Here is a 19,164-nt window from a genome sequence, read left to right on the forward strand (position 1 = left end):
ACACTACAAAGCAGCTTTGCTATACAGTTCACAAGATTTCGGTTAATTATACTTTTAAAAAATATCTTCAGTGAAACAAAAGTCAGTCGAAATCTCAATACATTTGAGGAGGAATCTGGTGCCCTAACATTGAAGCAAATGGTCAAGGACCACCTCCCAACATGAAAAACCCCACCAGTATGTCTGAAGGCTGCAAAGGGATTCTCATTAAAATGGAAAGATGTCTACAAGGTAGTCACTTTTTCTCCCAAATATTTTCCAATTTTTTTACTTTTAAATCCTCCCTTCCTCTCTAAATCCCCCTCCCAAACATCCCTCTTATCTGGGTCAACAATTAAATCACACAGGATCCTGATGCACTCAGAGTAATGCACATCTGTCTATGACATTGTACATTTACTGGAACCAGATCAAGGGAACCAGAAAAAAAACGTGTTGCATTCAAACCTTCACCCTAAATGGGTAGCCCTGCAGTGCTACAACTTTCAAAGTTGACACTGACAGTTATCTCTACAAACACTGAAGGGATCACTGGTGCCAAACAGGATGTCCCTGCTAGGAAGTTCATTGACTATAAATGTTATGTGGTGTCATAACAAGTAATAACGTGCCAAGACTCTGGAGCTCCAGATTAACCACTGACAGACAACATGGGAAATGCGGTAAGTTCATCCTTATGAAACCAGAGCTCAGGGGAAGCACAGCATTTAACACTTCCATTTACAAGCCTTTGGGGAGGAAAATCTGGATCACTACAAAGCTGGAGAAAAGTCTCCCTGTTGTAACTCAGGGCTGTGATGAAAATGACAAGAACTACCACCAAGGGAGAAAGAGAGGGAGCAAAGTTCATCACCTAAGGCTTATCTGGAATTCAAAGCAATCTAGGTTAATATTTTATGATGCAGAATGAATCAAAGGTACACCCCTCACCTGCACTGTTATATCTGCCTGGTGACATCTGATGAGGAGGTGTTAAACAGACAGCAGACCACTGTTATGACACAAAGAGGAAAAGGGCCAGAGAGGTAAAGAACAAAAAGGAAGAGTAGGAGAAAAGGTACAGCGGTACGCACCATGGGTAAGCAGAAAACGGAAGTTTATTTTTTGGTCTACTTCTTTTCCCCCATATTTTATCCTAGCTCAACACACTGTTAATGTATTCCTGTAATGCTGAGTGTCTCAAATATCTGAACCAGAATTTTTTAAATGAGAGAGAAATCTTGTTTACAAAGAAGTTTCCCTAAAAACTTTCTAAATGTATAAAAATCGTCATTTCACTGAGAAACCATACAACTCCTGGCTCTCCTGTGACTGATTTTACTCTACAATAATAATTTCTAACACAAGATTTTAAATACTTCGTTTCATTCAATCTCAGGACAACTCTGAGGTAGGTACAGGATTTCCACAGTAACCGCAATTTGCAAGATCATATATCGCAAGCATGTGGTAGAATAAGAAGTCCAACTGCAAGCCTACATTTAATTTATCTATTATACTTGGTATTATTAGAAGAGACACTCTGTTCAACACAAAGCTCAAGTTCTTCTACCTTAGGTCACACGTCCTTGCTACTTTTAAAGGTGATTTTTAGAATGAATTACCATAATGGCTTTGCAGACTGTGACTGTTCCTGATGCACCAGCCTGGCTATAAGCCATGGGTCAGATGCAGGGTCAGGAGGGCAGGTGGTTAAAAGGACTGAGTGGCTTCATCTCCTGCTAAAATTACACAAAGAAAACTAACTCAAAGCATTGCTGACACAGAAAACCGGACTGAGAACAAGCTACAATTTATCAAAGTAGAGCAAGTTAGAATTTAAATCAAAGGGAATGTCTTCTCTTGATTTTTAGGGCAACTGGCTCACCCTGGTGGACAGAAAACTCAACTACACAACCATCAATTTTCTCCCACACCGCCTCATTAAAATACTGTGCTAAAATTAGGGAAACTGACTCAGACCAATTGATATACTTGACGATTTAAGTTTGCTCAAACTTTATGACCAGATCTACCTAGCATATATAGTTAATTATCTAAAATGTGTTAGCAACTCTATACCTCAAAATTTGTCTAAAATGTGAGATGTCTCTGAAAGCTGCTTAAACTCAAATATAAGTCAGGATTTGCTTGTTGAAAACAACTAATAAATCTATAGCAAGAGTCACTATAATGAGCTTCTGTTATGCAACAGAATTAATCCTCTGGTTTTTTTGTTGTTGTTGTTGTTGTTGTTGTTTTGTTTTGTTTCGTTTTTCAGAGGGAGCCTTGCTCTGTCACCCAGGCCGGAGTGCAGTGGCACAAATTCAGCTCACCACAACCTCTGCCTCCCGGGTTCCAGTGATTCTCCTGCCTCAGCCTCCTGAGTAGCTGGAACTACAGGCACACACCACCATGCTTGGCTAATTTTGTATTTTTAGTAGGAACAGCATTTCTCCATGTTGGTCAGGCTCGTCTTGAACTCCCAACTGCAGGTGATCTGCCTGCCTCAGCATCCCAAAGTGCTAGGATTACAAGCGTGAGCCACCGTGCCTGGCAATTTTTTTTTTTTTTAGTAGAGACAGGGTTTCATATTACAGTAGCAATTTTTTGATCTGGTAGAAATCACCTAAACTTTAATAAAACTTAACCATTAGGCCGGGCGCAGTGGCTCACATCTGTAATCCCAGCACTTTGGGAGGTCGAGGCGGGCGGATCACGAGGTCAAGAGATCGAGACCATCCTGGCCAACATAGTGAAACCCCGCCTCTACTAAAATGCAAAAATTAGCTGGATATGGTGGTGTGTGTCTATAGTCCCAGCTGCTTGGGAGGCTGAGGCAGAAGAACTGCCTGCACCCGGGAGGCAGAGGTTGCAGTGAGCCAAGATGGCACTGCACTCCAGTCTGGCACCTGGCGACAGAGCAAGACTCTGTCTCAAAAAAAAAAAAAAAACTTAACCATTAAAACATTTATTATAATACTTATATTTATTATCCTTATATAACAGGCACTATACTAGACACTGAAAAAATAGCAGATAACAGGTTATTCCATTGCCATGCAGAAAATAAAAAACTGTGATACAATAGAGACCCTGTAGCTACTTTAGAATGAGTGGTATGTATAGACCGCTATACATAGAAGGCCACTATGTATATTATTTGCAATCGCAGAAAACCGGAAGTAAACCAGATGTCCATCAGTAGTAAACAGCCCAAATATCCATCAATCACGATAAAAATATCCAACAGGATATGAGGTAGTCATGAAGAGCTTCAGGTAGGTCTGTACAAACTGATATGGAAGATGTGCAACACATACTGCAAATTGCAAACAGCGAGGTACGAACTGGGTATACATGAGTCTATGTGTAGACGTTTCTTAAAGCAACTATTTTAGATGTGGGAACATATTTTAAAAATATCCCCAAAACCGCTAATAGTGATTACTTTTGGGAAGAGGAACTTGGGGTGGGAAGAGTCTATAGTCCATTTAATATTCTTCAGAATGCACATATATGTATGTATTCCCTTCATTTAAACGTTGCAATTTTATTTTTAATATGTAAATAAAAGCCAAATCAGTATGACAGAAAATATGGGTGCTCTCTTCTTGATCTGTCTGCAAATGTTAGAATTCTAATTTACAGTCTTAATATATCAATGCTGCACTTAGAGAAGGTGGTAATAACATGTCCATCTAGGTCTTTTCCCACCATTACTAATACTCAAATGTCTTTACCAAAGAAGAATGTTCATACCTCTTAAGCAGGTTATTGAGAAATTACAAATGTCCTGTGTGATAATATCCCTAAACTTAGGTTGTAAAAAATAAATAACTGTAAGAAAACTCCAATGATTCTAAAGGAAAATATACTTCAAAAGAACTTTCCAACACAAATCAGCATAATTATTTGGTGGCATTTTCCAGTCAATGGCAAAGATGTCATTTCCAAAATTAGCAATTCAAACTCATATTTTCACATTATAAGGCAATCACAATTACATGCTTAATAATATGGAAGGCAAGTAAAGTTTGGTACAACGTGAGATTTTAAAATGAAACAAATTAGCTGAATTTGATTTTCTTACCTAATGCAGCATGATTTTCTTGCTCCTGACTCTTTTCCATAAAGGCCATCATTTTTGAATATATGTCAGTCCACCAAGGATTATACTGCAAAATCTGTTCAACTGCCTCGTCTTCAAAAAAGTCAGCTCTGGGAAAAACATTGAAAGAACTGGTTACATAGGGTTTCACTGGCTTTCACTTTTTAAAATTTTATCTTTTTTTTTTTTGAGACGGAGTTTCACTCATGTTACCCAGGCTGGAGTGCAATGGTGCAATCTCGGCTCACCGCAACCTCCGCCTCCTGGGTTCAGGCAATTCTCCTGCCTCAGCCTCCTGAGTAGCTGAGATTACAGGCACGCACCACCATGCCCAGCTACTTTTTTGTAGTTTTAGTGGAGACTGGGTTTCACCATGTTGACCAGGATGGTCGCGATCTCTTGACCTCGTGATCCACCCGCCTCGGCCTCCCAAAGTGCTGGGATTACAGGCTTGAGCCACCACGCCCGGCCTAAAATTTTATCTTAACTCATATTTGTACTAGAATCACAGATTTTTAAATTCAAAGTACATTTCAAGGAAAGACTGAACACTATATTTACTTTCTGTTACTAACCACAAACATAAGTTACTTTCCATAAAACAAAACTAAGTATCTGACTAAAGGGATATGTAACATTTCTGATCTCTTTTTTGTTGTTTTTAACTTTTTTTTTTAAAAGAGATGGGTCTCACTCCATCATCCAGGCTAGAGTACAGTAGCATGATCATAGCTCACTGCAGCCTCAAACTCCGGGGGTCAAGCAATCCTCCTGTCTCAGCCTCTCAAGTAGGTATAACTACAGGCACATGCTACTGTGCCTGGCTAATTTCTGCTTTTCATAGAAATGTGGTCTTGTCCCTTGCCCAGACAAGTCTTAAACTCTTGGCCTCAAGCAATCCTTCCACCTCAGGCTCCCAAAGTGTGGTGGGATTACAGGCTCAGGTCACTGTGTCCAACCTTTGATCTCTTTAAATAGAAGGTACGAAGAAGACCAGTCCTACCCTAAAGTCCCATCCCATATTCGATAATGAGAAATGAAGCAAATCTGAAGACACACGGGACTGAAATCTAGCACTTGTGCTAGGTATGCAAGTATCCCAGACTTTAGTAAAATTTCAATGAAGGAAAAAATTTTTGAACTCTACCAGCAAAGAAAAACAAGCAAATGAGTAGGAAATTCAGGATAGTGCATCTTCTCAAAGAGGCTAATAGAGGCCACACACACACACACACACACACCCCATTTTTGGCATGTGCACTCACATTTTCTACCAAGATACAATCTATTTTATTAAGCTATACTAATTTTAACAGTTCCTTAAACTACTATAGAAGATAAAAGCAACATGTGTAGAGAATAGAAAGCTAATTTTTCTGTACTCTACACTCCCTGTTTTAACTGGAAAATAACAGCTATATTCAAAATATACCTCTCACTCTTGGAGGACACTTACTCAGAAATGATTCTATCTTGCATTCAAAGTTGGAAATTGGTATTCTTGGGAAAAGCATAACAAAGTATAACTCATGGTGAAAATTTCACTTATATTTTAGTTAATCAGAAACTCAAGGAATTGGTTGCTTTCATACATTAAATTTTCTAACTGACAGTTTTACAACCTTAGACACAGTCTTCCCTTTCAACTGAGATACTGAAATCATTTAAAAATTTAAAAAAATCACAGACAACTTACTGAGTTCTTTGTATGTTCCAGGCACCACATTACAAGTTTGTATCCATTATTTCCTTAAATCCTTACACCATCACTATGGGCAGGGGGTACTATTAATACCCTCATTTTACTGAGGGTATTAATAGCCTCACGTAGAAACTGAGGCTCAGCAAAGTTTCGTACCTTGGCTAAGTTCAGAGAACAAGTAAAAGGTGTAGCTAGAATGTGGACCTACTTAATTCCTACTCCAGACTCCAAGCTCTTAACCAATAAAAATATTTCATTTTTATATATGAGGAAATAAAGCACATTTTAGACAAAACTGAACAGCCATTATCTTGAAATGGGAATTCTCAATAGCAATTTCTGACAGGTGCACAGGCATATGAGACTAGGACGAAACAGCTGCTTCATAAACTAATCTTGTTAAGTCCATTTTCTTATCAGCTATCTCTTTATCCTTAAAGTGAAGAAACTCTTTTGAATTGAGGTTCCCCTATAAATTCATCTACAAATCAGAATGTGAGCTTTTCTCTAGGAAATAAATTTCAAAAGGATAAACAATAACAAAATAAATGGCTAAAATGCTAAATAAGTCATTCATTCGACAAAAAGTACTGACATTGTGCCATGTTCCATGCTCCATGTTAGACACTGGGGTTCCACTGCTGACAAGACACAGACAGTCCTGGCCCTCACACAACTTATAATCCCATGGGAAAGTCAAGCAATTACAATATAGCAAATTGCTATGACATTACAGTACAAGATTCTAGGGCAAAATAAATTAGAATGACATACAAAGACCCTGGAGGAAATAATATCTAAACCAATGGCTGAATGATAACGAACAGTTAACCAGATTCAGAGGGGTAGAAGAGAGTATTCTGTGCAAAACACTGGTTGGCAAAGGCTAGAAAACAAGAAGGCACATTTAAGGAGGGAAAAAGCTGAAAGAGGCTGAAAATAATATAGAGACAACCACCTTATAAGCCATGTTAAAAAAATTTCAAAGGCTATCTCTATGAACCAAACACGTAAAAGCTTTTACACAGGGGGATGACATTAGCATGGCTTAGAAACACCACTCTTACTGCAGCCTGGAAAGTGATTTAAGGGGAGAAACCTGGAGAAGCAGAAATAATGGTGGCCAAAAATCAGAGAGCAGCAGTGGACACTGCAAAGCGGAATGGATCTGATCCATATGTAGACGATGGAATCCTCAGGAGGCAGGGAATGAGGAGCTCGAAGAGTGAAAGATGACACTGAAAATTCTGGGCTCCACAACTCAGTGGACAAGTGTCCTTCGTTAAGACAGGGACATAGGAGGGAAGCTAACAGACATGAGTGAGAAATAATGACTCCTACTTGGGACAGGTTGAATATGCCTTTTTTTAGGATTTACCAACAGACCTGTCCAACAGGTAGGTGGACATACAAGTCTGATGCTCAAGAGAGAGACATGGAAGTCTTAAGCATCTAAACCAGGAAGAGGACAAAATTGCCCAGGAAGAACTGGCAGAGTGAGAGAAAACGGCCTTGGACACTGCAGTGCAGAGGACACTGAAGGCAAGAGTAGAGGAGCCCATCTGAAAAGATGCTGTTTTCCTCCCCAAGGGACCAAGACGAAGGAAAAAAGGAAACCGGCTTGGTGAAATGGTGTTTCTACCACCTCCATCCACCACTCCTCCAAAATGTTTGATTATTTTGAGCAAAATTTCACTAATATAGTCCTAATAATCTCAACTGTGCTGGTTTATGCTTGACATTGTCCATGAATTAAGAGTTTCGAACAAGCGCTGATGGTGCCTAATGTTTTACTGACTTTTAAGGTCACTAATTCAACAAGCATTCACTGAATGCCCTCTAATGCACCATGGGGAAGACGAAAATCTGTAAAACTCACTTTCTGCCCTTAAGGACTCCACAATTTAATGAGAACCATGTATGTGAATACAGAACATTATAAAACAGTGTGGTGAAAACAAGATAAACTTTAACAGGGGAGCCCTGAGGTAGGCTTCCTAAGCCAGTCTAACAGGGAAGGTGCATGGGAGCAACAACTGAGCCTAAAGAGATAAGTAACCACTATTCAGCCCATGTGGAGTCAGGAAAATAAATGGCAAAGGGATACCATGAGTAAAAGGAAATATATAAGAAGCAGTGTGGGTTGGGCACAGTGGCTCACATCTGTAATCCCAACACTTTGGGAGGCCGAGGCAAGTGAATAACCTAAGGTCAGGAGTTCGAGACCAGCTTGGCCAACACGGTGAAACCCTGTCTCTACTAAAAATACAAAAGTTAGGGCCAGATGCGGGGCTCACGCCTGTAATCCCATCACTTTCGGAGGCCAAGGCGGGTGGATCACCTGAGGTCAGGAGTTCTGAGACCAGCCTGGCCAACATGGAGAAACCCCGTCTCTACTAAAAATACAAAAAAATTATCTGGGCATTGTGGCTGTCACCTGTAATCCCAGCTATTCGAGACGCTGAGGCAAGTGAATTGCTTAAACCTGGGAGTTAGAGGTTGCATTGCGCCAAGACTGCGCCATTGCACTCCAGCCTGGGTGACAGAGCAGGACTCTGCCTCAAAAAAAAAAAAAAAAAAAGTTATTTGGGCACGGTTGGTACAAGCCTGTAATCTCAGCTACTTTGGATGCTGAGGCGGGAGAAGTGCTTGAACACAGAGGTAGAGGCTACAGTGAGCTGAGATTGCACCACTGGACTCCAGCCTGGGTGACACAGCAACACTGTCTCAGGGAAAAAAAAAAAAAAAGAGAAAAGCAGTGTGATACAGGCGGGGAAATGCAAACATTCATTACTGCTGCAGCGTAAAACTTGAGTAAGGAGTGGCAAAAGCGAAGCTACAGAGGTAGGCAAGGTCCTGATCACAGAAAACTTGCAAGGACACACAAAGGAGTGAGGTACTTTAAGCACAAGAACACCAAGGACAGATTTTCCTTTTAAGCACATAAGACATCATACTGATGATTCATGGTTGATCGATCTGAAGAAGTCCAGACTGGAAGCAGAGATGCCAGTTAGGCAGTTAGTGAGCGCTGCACTAAACTAGATACAGATGAGGGCCAGAAATTGATGAAGTCAGAAAAAAAAATTACAGAGATAAATGGTACAACTTCAGGGTTGATTGAATGTGTGAGATAAGAAAGAAGGCAAAGATGAATCCCTGCTTTCTAACCTGGGTGACTACAATGAAAAATGGGGCATCAACCAAGTTAGAAAATTCACAAAGACTTTAGAGGTAAAATGATGAGTTCAATTTTGGACATGTTGAAACAGAGGAGTCAGTGGGATGCCCAGTCACTCTCTAACCCTTCAATCTGCTTTTTCTTCACAGCACTTGATCACAATAAAAATACTGTCTACTTCCTCCACTATAATGGAAGCCCCATGGAAGACACAGAGATTGAGATCTTGCCGTATTCAGCACGGTATCCTTGGTCTCTGTGACACTGTTTGGCATGTAGTTCGTTCAGACAAATATGTGTTGAACAAATAAATGCATAAATAAAAGAATGGATACGTAAAGTTGTATTCTAATGTTTTTTTCCTCAAGTTTCGTGTTTTGAATTGAGAGTTACATCAGAAGCACGTGACATTGCTCCCTGCCTTCCAATTACTATTTGTTGTCTTAAGATCTACTCAATAAATCCAAGAGCTTAATCAATATACCATCTTCTTTCACAAATTCAGAGTAATGAAAAATTATCACAATTTAAAATGGTACCACAATGGTATAAAATCATTTCTGTTCCTTTTCTTACGTCACAGATGTTTAGAATACTGACTAAATTTTTGTGTTTTCTCCCAATAAAGAAATAGGCAAGATTTTATGAATTGGTTAATGTAAAATGTATGCCAATAATTAAAAAACAATTTGGGAAAAAGAAAACCTAACACTCCCAGCAAGAGAAATATGAACACTTGGCTATAACAATAAGCAAAGAGGAATGACTATTAAGGAATGCTTCAAGATGTTGTCAACATATCTTAATGTAAAAATAATACCCCAAAAGAATTACAAATGATAACAAATGGATAATAAAAAACAATAAACATTTATGGATCATCTAGTATATGCCCAGCACTGTAGTGGGCTGCAAAACATGCAAAAAATATATATACATATACATATACATGTTGTATTGGACCGAGTGTAGAAAGTTATCACCAAGACAAAAGTATGCCAGATTGCAGGGTCATTTATTATGCCGGCGACCACAGAGGACTCACGTCTCTCCAACCTGTGGTGCCAAAAGGAGGGTGCCACGATTTTTATACCCGAAAAACCACCTTGGGAGTGGGGGTGAGGGGCGGGGATGGGGATGAAAAGGTTTCGGACATTTCAAGGGCTAGGGGATTCTGTGATTCACCTCCTGGGTGGAGACAAGGGCGGGGGTCTCCGGACATTCCAAGGTCTAGGGGACTTTTGTCATTCTGTTTGTTACTCAGTGGTTTACAGAAGTCAAGATATACATTTGTTTACACATCGTCTGGGTGGTGATAGAAGTCACAGATTTTAGCAGTTACTGGTAAGAAAAGGTAAGCAGCTTTACATAGTTTTGAAGAACAAACTAGCAGTTCTATTTACAGAGGCCAAGGACAGTAGTTATTGTGAGGAGAATGGGGCAGCCATTTCAACTTATCTAAAAACAGTTTTGCATTTTATAAAATAGTTTTGCTCCGGTTCTGGCTCTAGGCCAGCACAATATCACATACATACATACATACACACACACACACACACAGACACATATATGTGTTATATATATATGTGTGTGTGTATATATATATATGTATGTGTGTGTGTATATATATATATATATATATATATGTATATATTATACCACAATAGCATCCAGATTCTACAACAAAAGACTTTTAAATAACAAGCTAAAATCACATACGTGCCTTTGAAATGTATAAATTTTTCTTTACAATAAATTGACTTCACCGTGTTCTGCTTAGGCTGAAATTAAAATTAGTTTTCCTAAAGCCCCCTCAAATCCTGACTTGAGGAAACACTATGACTTGTAAAGACAAGTCAAACAACTTACAAATAGGTAATATTATGCTAGTATTATATACATTATGTATTACATGTATATATTACAATGTATTATCTGCTGGTAGATAGTAATTTAAGGTGAGCCTTTTTTCTCCACTGTTTTAACCACTATCAACAACAACAAAAAAAGCACTGAGCTAAAAACATTTTTAATTAAAAATTTAAAAGAATTTTAGTTGCATTTCATTTAATATTAATACATTTGGGTGAGTCAGTCAGCTAATATAAATAATGAGTAGAAACACAAAAATTACACTGAGCCAAAGTCTCACTGCTATCAGAAAAGTCACAAAGAACATTTACCTCATGACTCCCACTCTCCTCACTTAGCCCATGACTAAATTTAAACCATTCCTGTAAGAAGAACTGTTCTTTGAGAAGTGGAAAGAATATTTCATGCATAGTATTAAAGAAAATGAGCTTCTGGATAAAGAAACACAGAAGATAGAAAAAAATAAGAGCTGCTTATAATATCACACTGTTAACTTTAAATTCCAATTTCCTAATTCTCTCAGGCCATAGTTATTCTTCTAGTTTTAGAAGAGAGGAGATAGGCAGTTCTTCTAATTAAGCTCCCTCCCACTTGAAGTTTCAGTCTTGTAAGGCTCATTCTGTTTTTATGCTAGCCTGAAAAATCTGCTGACAATGAAATTTCCACTTTAAATATTCAGCATGACTTTAAATGGGTTTCTTCAAATTACTCTTCAGTGGACCTTTAAAACCACAATTGGAGAGATAAAGGTAATTAGAAATAGCTATGTAAATGGAGTTGAATCTCTCAGATGTCCTCCAAAATGTAACATACCCTGCTCTTACCCAGTTTCCCTTAGGATGTTGAACAGTTCAACCATTTATCATTACACATCAGTCATTCCATTTGCACATCACAAGATATATCCCTGCCATTCCAATTAGTATCCTACTGTGTCACAGGAGATACAACGTTAATCACAAGAGCTACAGCAGTTAAACTGAAATAGTGTACATGAAAAGGATATACAAAATGACAAACGGAGAGACTCTTTTCAAGTCCTGGCCAAGCCACTTAATAGCAGTGTGACCTTAAGCAAGACCCTCAACCTCCTCTCCTCATCTGTTGTGAAAACGAAATAATCACAAGAGCACTTAATAAGCTGCAGGCACTATACAAATACAAGGAAACATAATGATTACAGCTATATATGTAACAGTTTAGAAAACATTGATCCAGAATAATAATTGAGGTCTACGCCAACATAAAATATTCATTCTCCATACATCCTAGTAGAGCCACATGTCCAAGAGAGGTCAAGTGATAATCCTTAGAGGAAACACACTATCCTGGCCAGTGGGGAATATCCCAATCTCTAAAGTGATCAGGTACCTTTCTGTTAATTAGATAAGTTCTTTATGCAAATATAAGCCTGATGGAGTCAGATGATAGCCAAAAACACAATTAATGCTGGTGGGAAATACAGTAAAATTTCAAATTAGATTTATGCTGTACCACAAAGAATAATATTTGTTCATTGGAAACATATCATTGATTACAAGTGCTAATGGATGAAAGTATTAGGAAGATCCTGGGATAAGCCAAGAAATGGTGGTACAGATACATTCAAATTCCTAAAGAAATTGAAACATATTTTCATTTATGCATACTACTAATCACAACAAAAAATTTACTTAAAGGAAGTGTAATAGTCTCATGAATTTGGTGTTCTATTTTTAAGCCTGGCAAGCAAAAAAACTGTTTAGAAGTATGTTAGACGAGTTCTCTGTTGCTAAGACAAACAACTTGAGATATAAGAGGCAACATCTTACAAAGATCACAGAGATACAACAGTCATAGGTTAATTCAAATGTCCATTAAGGTCTTCAGTCATCAATAATTTCTGGAATCCAAAATGCACATGCCTAACAGAGTTAAAAAGACACTCAAAAATTTTAAAATAAAAGTCAAGTAAATTATTTAATCCTCAAAAAATTCATTACTCACAGATAATGATCAGGATCAAACTTGGCCAGCTCAGCAGCCAGGCGCTTCTGTCTTCGTTCAACAGCAGGGGTGAAATCTGGATCCTTAATATCAACAACATCACTCAATTCATCCTGTAGACATTCAGAAAAGAAAGAATAATTGCTATGTCCTATTTTTAGCATTTAAAAATCAAATTTTGCACAAAAAGCCAAAGCACAGAGAGAACCTAACTGATCAGTAAACCATGACGCCACCTGCGACATTTAGATTCAAATCCAACAAATGCTTAAGTATCTACTACTACTTGGTAGGCCCTGTTAGATCTTTCTCATAAATTACCTCATTTAATCCTTACAACAAACAAGCTGATTGACATATATTAAGGCTATAAAAGTTTAACATAAAAAACAGGAATAAACCCCCACAGGCAAGCAGGAACATTTAATTCAACAACCATTTCCCCATTTACACCTAGAGATTTGAAAGTTATTAAATGTAGAGTGTCTTGATTATCAGACATCTACACTTAAAGTCTTTTCTCTCTTCCTATAGTCTAGCTCAGCTGGTCTAAAGAAGCATTACCATACAGATTGAATATCCCTTATCTGAAATGTTTGGGACCAGTTTGTTTTGGATCTTGAATTTTTCTAAATTTTGGAATATTTACATTACACCAGTTAAGTAGCCCTATTCCAATAACCCCAAATGCAAAATACTCCAAAGAGTACTTCCTTTGAGTGTCATGTTTGTGGTCAAAAAGTTTTGGATTTTGGACCATTTCAGATTCCAGATCCTGTAAAAGACTATATACAGGCTGGGCGTGGTGGCTCACTCCTGTAATCCCAGCACTTTGGGAGGCCAAAGCAGGTGGATCGCTTGAGCCCACGAGTTCGAATCAACCTTGGCAACATGGTGAAAACCCACCTCTACAAAAAAAATACAAAAATTAGCCAGGCGTGGCCACTCCTGCTTGTAGTATCAGCTACTTGGGAGGCTGAGGTGGGAGGATGGCTTGAGCCAAGAAGACGGAGTCTACAGTAAGCCAGTATGATACCACTGCACTCCAGTCTGGGCAACAGAGCCAAACCCTGTCATAAATAAGTAAATAAGAAAAAATAATTTTTATGAGCAATTTTGACACACAGTATATGACTTTCCATTGAAAAATGTAAAAACCAAATCCTAAGAATCAATTTTCCTATAATTGCCTTTACCTAGATGTGTATACATTGATATGGAACATGTCTCCCAAGCCAAATCCTACAGAATAAATGCACATTAGAAAAACTACCTAGGATAACATATGGTCTTTATTCTTTTCACCAGAATTGTGAATAAAGAAACCTTATACAATGTGAAATACTCCTAAAACTGTGTCTTTGTTTCTTTCTTCTGTCTCACTACTCCTGCTACCAACCTCAAGTGAGAAGTACAGATATTGGAAGAAGCTTAAAGAATATTAGCTGAAAAGAAATCAAGGAAAATAACTTAGAGAGTTGAGGAAACAAACTGTTAAGACATTTATAAACAGAATTACAGGTTGGTACCTAACAGGCAGGTTTAAAAGTTGACGGCTATAACGCAAAAACCACTGCAATAAACGTGAGCAACGCTGAATCAGTCAGAGACAGGATACAGCCTCTTCACACAAGCAACATTTCCATATAATAATTTTAAAATTCTCTCATCCCAATCACAATCCATTTAGCTTAAGTAGTATCAATAATATTTCATCTAAGCACACACTAATATAATAAAAGAGTTCAGAGACCTTTTTAGAGGTCACTGGAACAGGCCAGGTGTGATGTCTCACACCTGTAATCCCAGCACTTTGGGAGGCCGAGGTGGGCAGACTATCCGAGATCAGGAGTTCGAGACCAGCCTGGCCAACATGGCAAAACCCTGTCTCTATTAAAAAATACAAAAATTATCCAGGCATGATGGTATGCACCTATAATCCTAGCTACTCAGGAGGCTGAGGCAGGAGAATTATTTGAACCGAGAAGATGGAGGTTGTAGATTATGCCACTGCACTCCAGCCTGTGCAACAGAGCAAGACGCTGTCTTAAAAAAAATAAAAAAGTAACTGGAACAGCTAGAACATCATAATACTGTCAAGTACAAACATTCTGGGCAAAAACCAGATTACTGGCTATCTCCAAACTTACAAAAATTTACAATCCTAAAGTTCCTTTGCAATTTACTTTTTGGAGACTTATAATGTATTATATTATCCTACAGAAATATCATTTTTTTTTATTGCATTTTAGGTTTTGGGGTACATGTGAAGAACATGCAAGATTGTTGCATAGGTACACATGTGGCAGTGTGATTTGCTGCCTTCCTCCCCTTCACCTATATCTGGCATTTCTCCCCATGCTATCTCTCCTCACCTCCCCACCCCCATCCCTCCCCCATTTCCCCCCAACAGACCCCAGTCTGTAGTGCTCCCCTCCCAGAAATATTATTATTTAGTATTTTCCTTTGAGTGTCATGCTGGTGCTCAAAAAGTTCTGTTTCTACATCCCAGCTCCAGTGTAATCACGAAGATTCGCTGAACCTCAGCTTCTTTACTACAGAGTTCAGTGACATCTCTATTACAGCACTAGGTATTAGCTTCCTCTTTGCTTCCTGTGCTATAACAAATTTGCACAAACTTGGGCTTAACACAATGCACATTTATTATCTTGCAGTTCTGGAGGTCAGAAGACCAAAATCAGTCTCCCTGAGGTAAAATCAAGAGGTTCTAGGAGAGATTGTTTCTTTGTCCTTTCCATCTTAGAAGCTGTCCTTATTCCCTGGTTTGCAGCTTCACATCATAATACCACTACTCCATCGGCTTCTCTTTTTTTTTTTTTTTTTTTTTTTTTGAGACACAGTCTTACTTTGTCGCCCAGGCTGGAGTGCAGCGGTGCTTGGCTCACTGCAACCTTCACCTCCTGGTTCAAGCAGTTCTCCTGCCTCAGCCTCCCAAGTAGCTGGGATTACAGGTGTATGCAACCACGCCTGGCTAATTTTTGTATTTTTAGTAGAAATGGGTTTTCACCATGTTGGCTAAGCTGGTATCAAACTCCTGACCTCAAGTGATCTGTCCACCTCGGCCTCCCAACGTGTTGGGATTACAGGCACAAGCCACTGTGCCTAGCCGTTCCCTTGGCTTCTATTATCACATGACCCTTTTTTCTTTTTTTTCTTTTCCATTTTTGGCCCTCTTTCTTCCCTCTTATAAGGACCCTGTAATTAGAGTGGGTCCACTTAGACAACCCAGGATACTCTCCCCATCTCATCATTCTTAACATAACCACATCTGCAAAATACCTTTTGCCACATAAGGTAACATATTCTGGGGATAAGCACAAAGACATCTTTTGCGGGGAAGGGGACAGGTTTCTGTATCACAGGCTATTGCGAGGATTAAATGAGATAATATAAGTAAAGAACAAGCAGAGGCCTCGATACATTCAATAATGTCAGTCTCCTTTCTCTTTGTCTGCCTCCTTCACTGCTGCTCCCTGTTACTTACTGGTTAACTTCCTACTGAGTACAAAGCCTCCCCTCCGCTTCCATTTCCTCACTTGCTAATAGCGATTTTAAAAAACAGACTTAAATGTTCTGCTTCATTATTTCACCTGGAGCAGAAATAAAGTCATAAATGGGGTATAATCTGTGAGTCTTTGTAGGTAACTCTACATTTCAGGGGATAAATGGACTTTAGCTGTGCTACGTGCTTTAAATAAAATGCTAACTGCACTGAGAATAGAGCCAGACTGTGAGCACAGTTCTGCATAATCTAGCCCATCTTGTTGTTCTTCAACCGCACATCCACCATCCTCTTCTGGTTCAAATATGCTCAAGTCACTCACTATTCTTTCCATTTCTAGACCCGGTCAATCAATCCCAACCCTGAGCCTTTGCATTTACAGTACCCTTCTCATTACTGAGAACTCAGTGCAAATGTCACCTTCTCAAAGGAGTCTTCTCTGGGTATCCTAGCCAAGGTAGAACCTCCAGTCTTTTACCTCACCCCATCCTTTCCCTTTACGTATAAATATCTGTCATTATCCTGCTACTGGTTATTTGTTTACATAATTACTGTTTCCCCACCAGAATGTTCTCTGAGGGTGGAGATCTCATCAATCATCTTCTTCACTGTATCCCCAGCACTGTGCCTGGTGTCCAATATTAAATAATCCATTCCACACATAGTGCTAGAGGGCCTGCGATGCAGTAGGTACTGTTCTGGGTGCTGAAGTGCAAATCCAGTAATAAACACACAGACCAGCTCTCTACTCTCATGGGAAGGAGAAATGACAATAAGAAAGCAGCTCTCTTTCCTTTCTCCCTCTTCATCCCCCTGGCCTCCAGATTTAGGGCCTCCACATATAGTGATGCAACATGTACACAGCAGAACATGAGTGTTCACAGCAGTGCAAGCCCCACCCCCGCTTGTTCTATACACAGTCACACGCAGCAGCCCTGTTCAAACTGGACTCTAAAAAAGAAACAGAAACAAACTACAAACAAAGATAGCCTGGGGTTTAGAAGTAGAAAGCATCAATCAACCAAAGGGAAGAAAAAGGATGAGAAGTGTTAAACTACAGCAGGAAAAAAAGGTTCATCTTTCTTTGAAACAATTGGTATGGCCACTAGTTATTACAGCTATTTAAAGATAGGTGTTGCCAAGAAAAGGTCATGCAGGATTTAAATTGGGCTTATGAAAGTTTAGGCATAGGTAAGGCAGAGGCAATCCAGAGAGAAAATAAAGAACAGAGAACACATCTGGCTAGTGGGTCTCCTGGAAACAATGGCCTCAGGTCCCCGTGTAGCCAAGAGGAAGACATGGCCAGCAAGCCTGGCGTCCTGCAGTGCTGGCAGCAGCAGTCCCAGGAGCTTGCTGGGTTGGCGCCCGGAGACTAGGATTGTTGCTGCTGGCAGCCACCACTGCCAGAAGCTTGTTGTGAAGTCCTGACTTTGAGCAGGCAGGGCAGTTTTCCAAAGGCACCCTGCTGGCTGGCAACAATTTCAGAAAAGAAAGCAAGCCTGGGGGTAGGGGGAGTATATCTGTGTGTATAGGGAGTAGAGGGAGGAATGTTCAAAGAGAATTTCTTTCAGCAAAAATATTTTACTTTCTTATTATCTATACAAAATATAGAAGTTTGCAAGCAAATCCTGTCTAAAAAGTGGAAGGCAAAAAATATGAAACACTTCTGTAAAGGGCTAAATTATTCAATGAAGAAAAGATCCCTGAGTGTTGAAATTATGAAGAATTTTTTTACTTTCTTTGTATTATATTTTCATAATATATCTATATTGCTTTTATTATCAGAAACAAAAACGCTATTTTTCATCCAAGGGGGGAGGAAAAAGCTGTAAAAATACTGATATGCGCAGTCAATGAAACTGTATGGACCTCTTTTCATCTACAGGCAGAACCAGAAAAAATAAATTTGTGAGAAAATACTATTTGAAAAAATGATGACGTTTTAAAAATCATTTTTTAAATTAGAAGAGACGTTCTAAAATCTCTTATTTGTGATCATCAGTTTAGTTTCTTTTAGCTGCTTTACTCACAGAAACAGGGTCATATTGTTAAACTTACATGATCACTCAGTTTAGAACCACTTGTTACAGCTGTCATAAACAGCAGCTGTGAATGCAGAAGAACTCTGCAAGTAATTAACCAATTATGCAAAATTTCTGTGGCAATATTTCATAAAACATATCTACTTTAATATCTTCAGGAGGATACATTTGAATTTTTGAAATATTGGGTTTACACTTGATTTCTAAAAGTCTGGTTGCTGCACACAAAGTGCTCAGCACAGTAAATCCCTGGAGCAAGGTGAGCTTCGGGATTCACTCTTTCGGAGTTTAGAATGGTAATATGGTGCATACATCATATTTTAGGTAATACCGTCTAAGAAGTCTGGGGCAGCACCCATATCCAAATACTACTTCTACTGGAAATTTTTTACTATGTACATTAAGTGGGATTAAAAAACTTACAGAAGTTCAGGTCAAGTTTTGCCACCAAATTAAATACTGTAAAACTTTCAGTTTTCAGAACTTTTTGTGATCCCAGTATTGCACATATGGGGTTATAAACCTGTACTACAAGTAGTATATTATTTATATTATAAAACCCTTAGAGTTTTCTCAAATGCTCAGCTGTTTTTCCCCTACATTAGGGAATACACAAATTGTTTAGAAAACCAATGCTCACGCAACTAAAATTTGAAGAAGAGTTTAATGATTTTAAACAAGCCATTTTAAATGCTTAGAATAATAAACATTAAATTCAGTGGTTCACTTCCTTTTTTTTTTTTTTTTTTTGATATGTAGTCTCACTCT

The 19,164-nt window shown here is 38.8% G+C and overlaps 1 protein-coding gene across 1 annotated transcript in view; it reads right to left on the bottom strand.

Annotated features, from left to right (window-relative positions):
• SHQ1 (SHQ1, H/ACA ribonucleoprotein assembly factor) overlaps nt 1–19,164 on the bottom strand; it is a 101,267-nt gene that overhangs the window by 73,204 nt on the left and 8,899 nt on the right. Inside the window, exons 4-5 of the mRNA XM_037743755.1 lie at nt 12,832–12,944; nt 4,073–4,200 (exon numbers count right to left, since the gene is read on the bottom strand). Of these exons, the coding sequence (XP_037599683.1) occupies nt 4,073–4,200; nt 12,832–12,944 (241 nt within the window). The remainder of the gene's footprint in view (nt 1–4,072; nt 4,201–12,831; nt 12,945–19,164) is intronic.

Source organism: Cebus imitator, unplaced genomic scaffold (assembly GCF_001604975.1).
Source record: "Cebus imitator isolate Cc_AM_T3 unplaced genomic scaffold, Cebus_imitator-1.0 Scaffold152, whole genome shotgun sequence".
NCBI lineage: Eukaryota > Metazoa > Chordata > Mammalia > Primates > Cebidae > Cebus > Cebus imitator.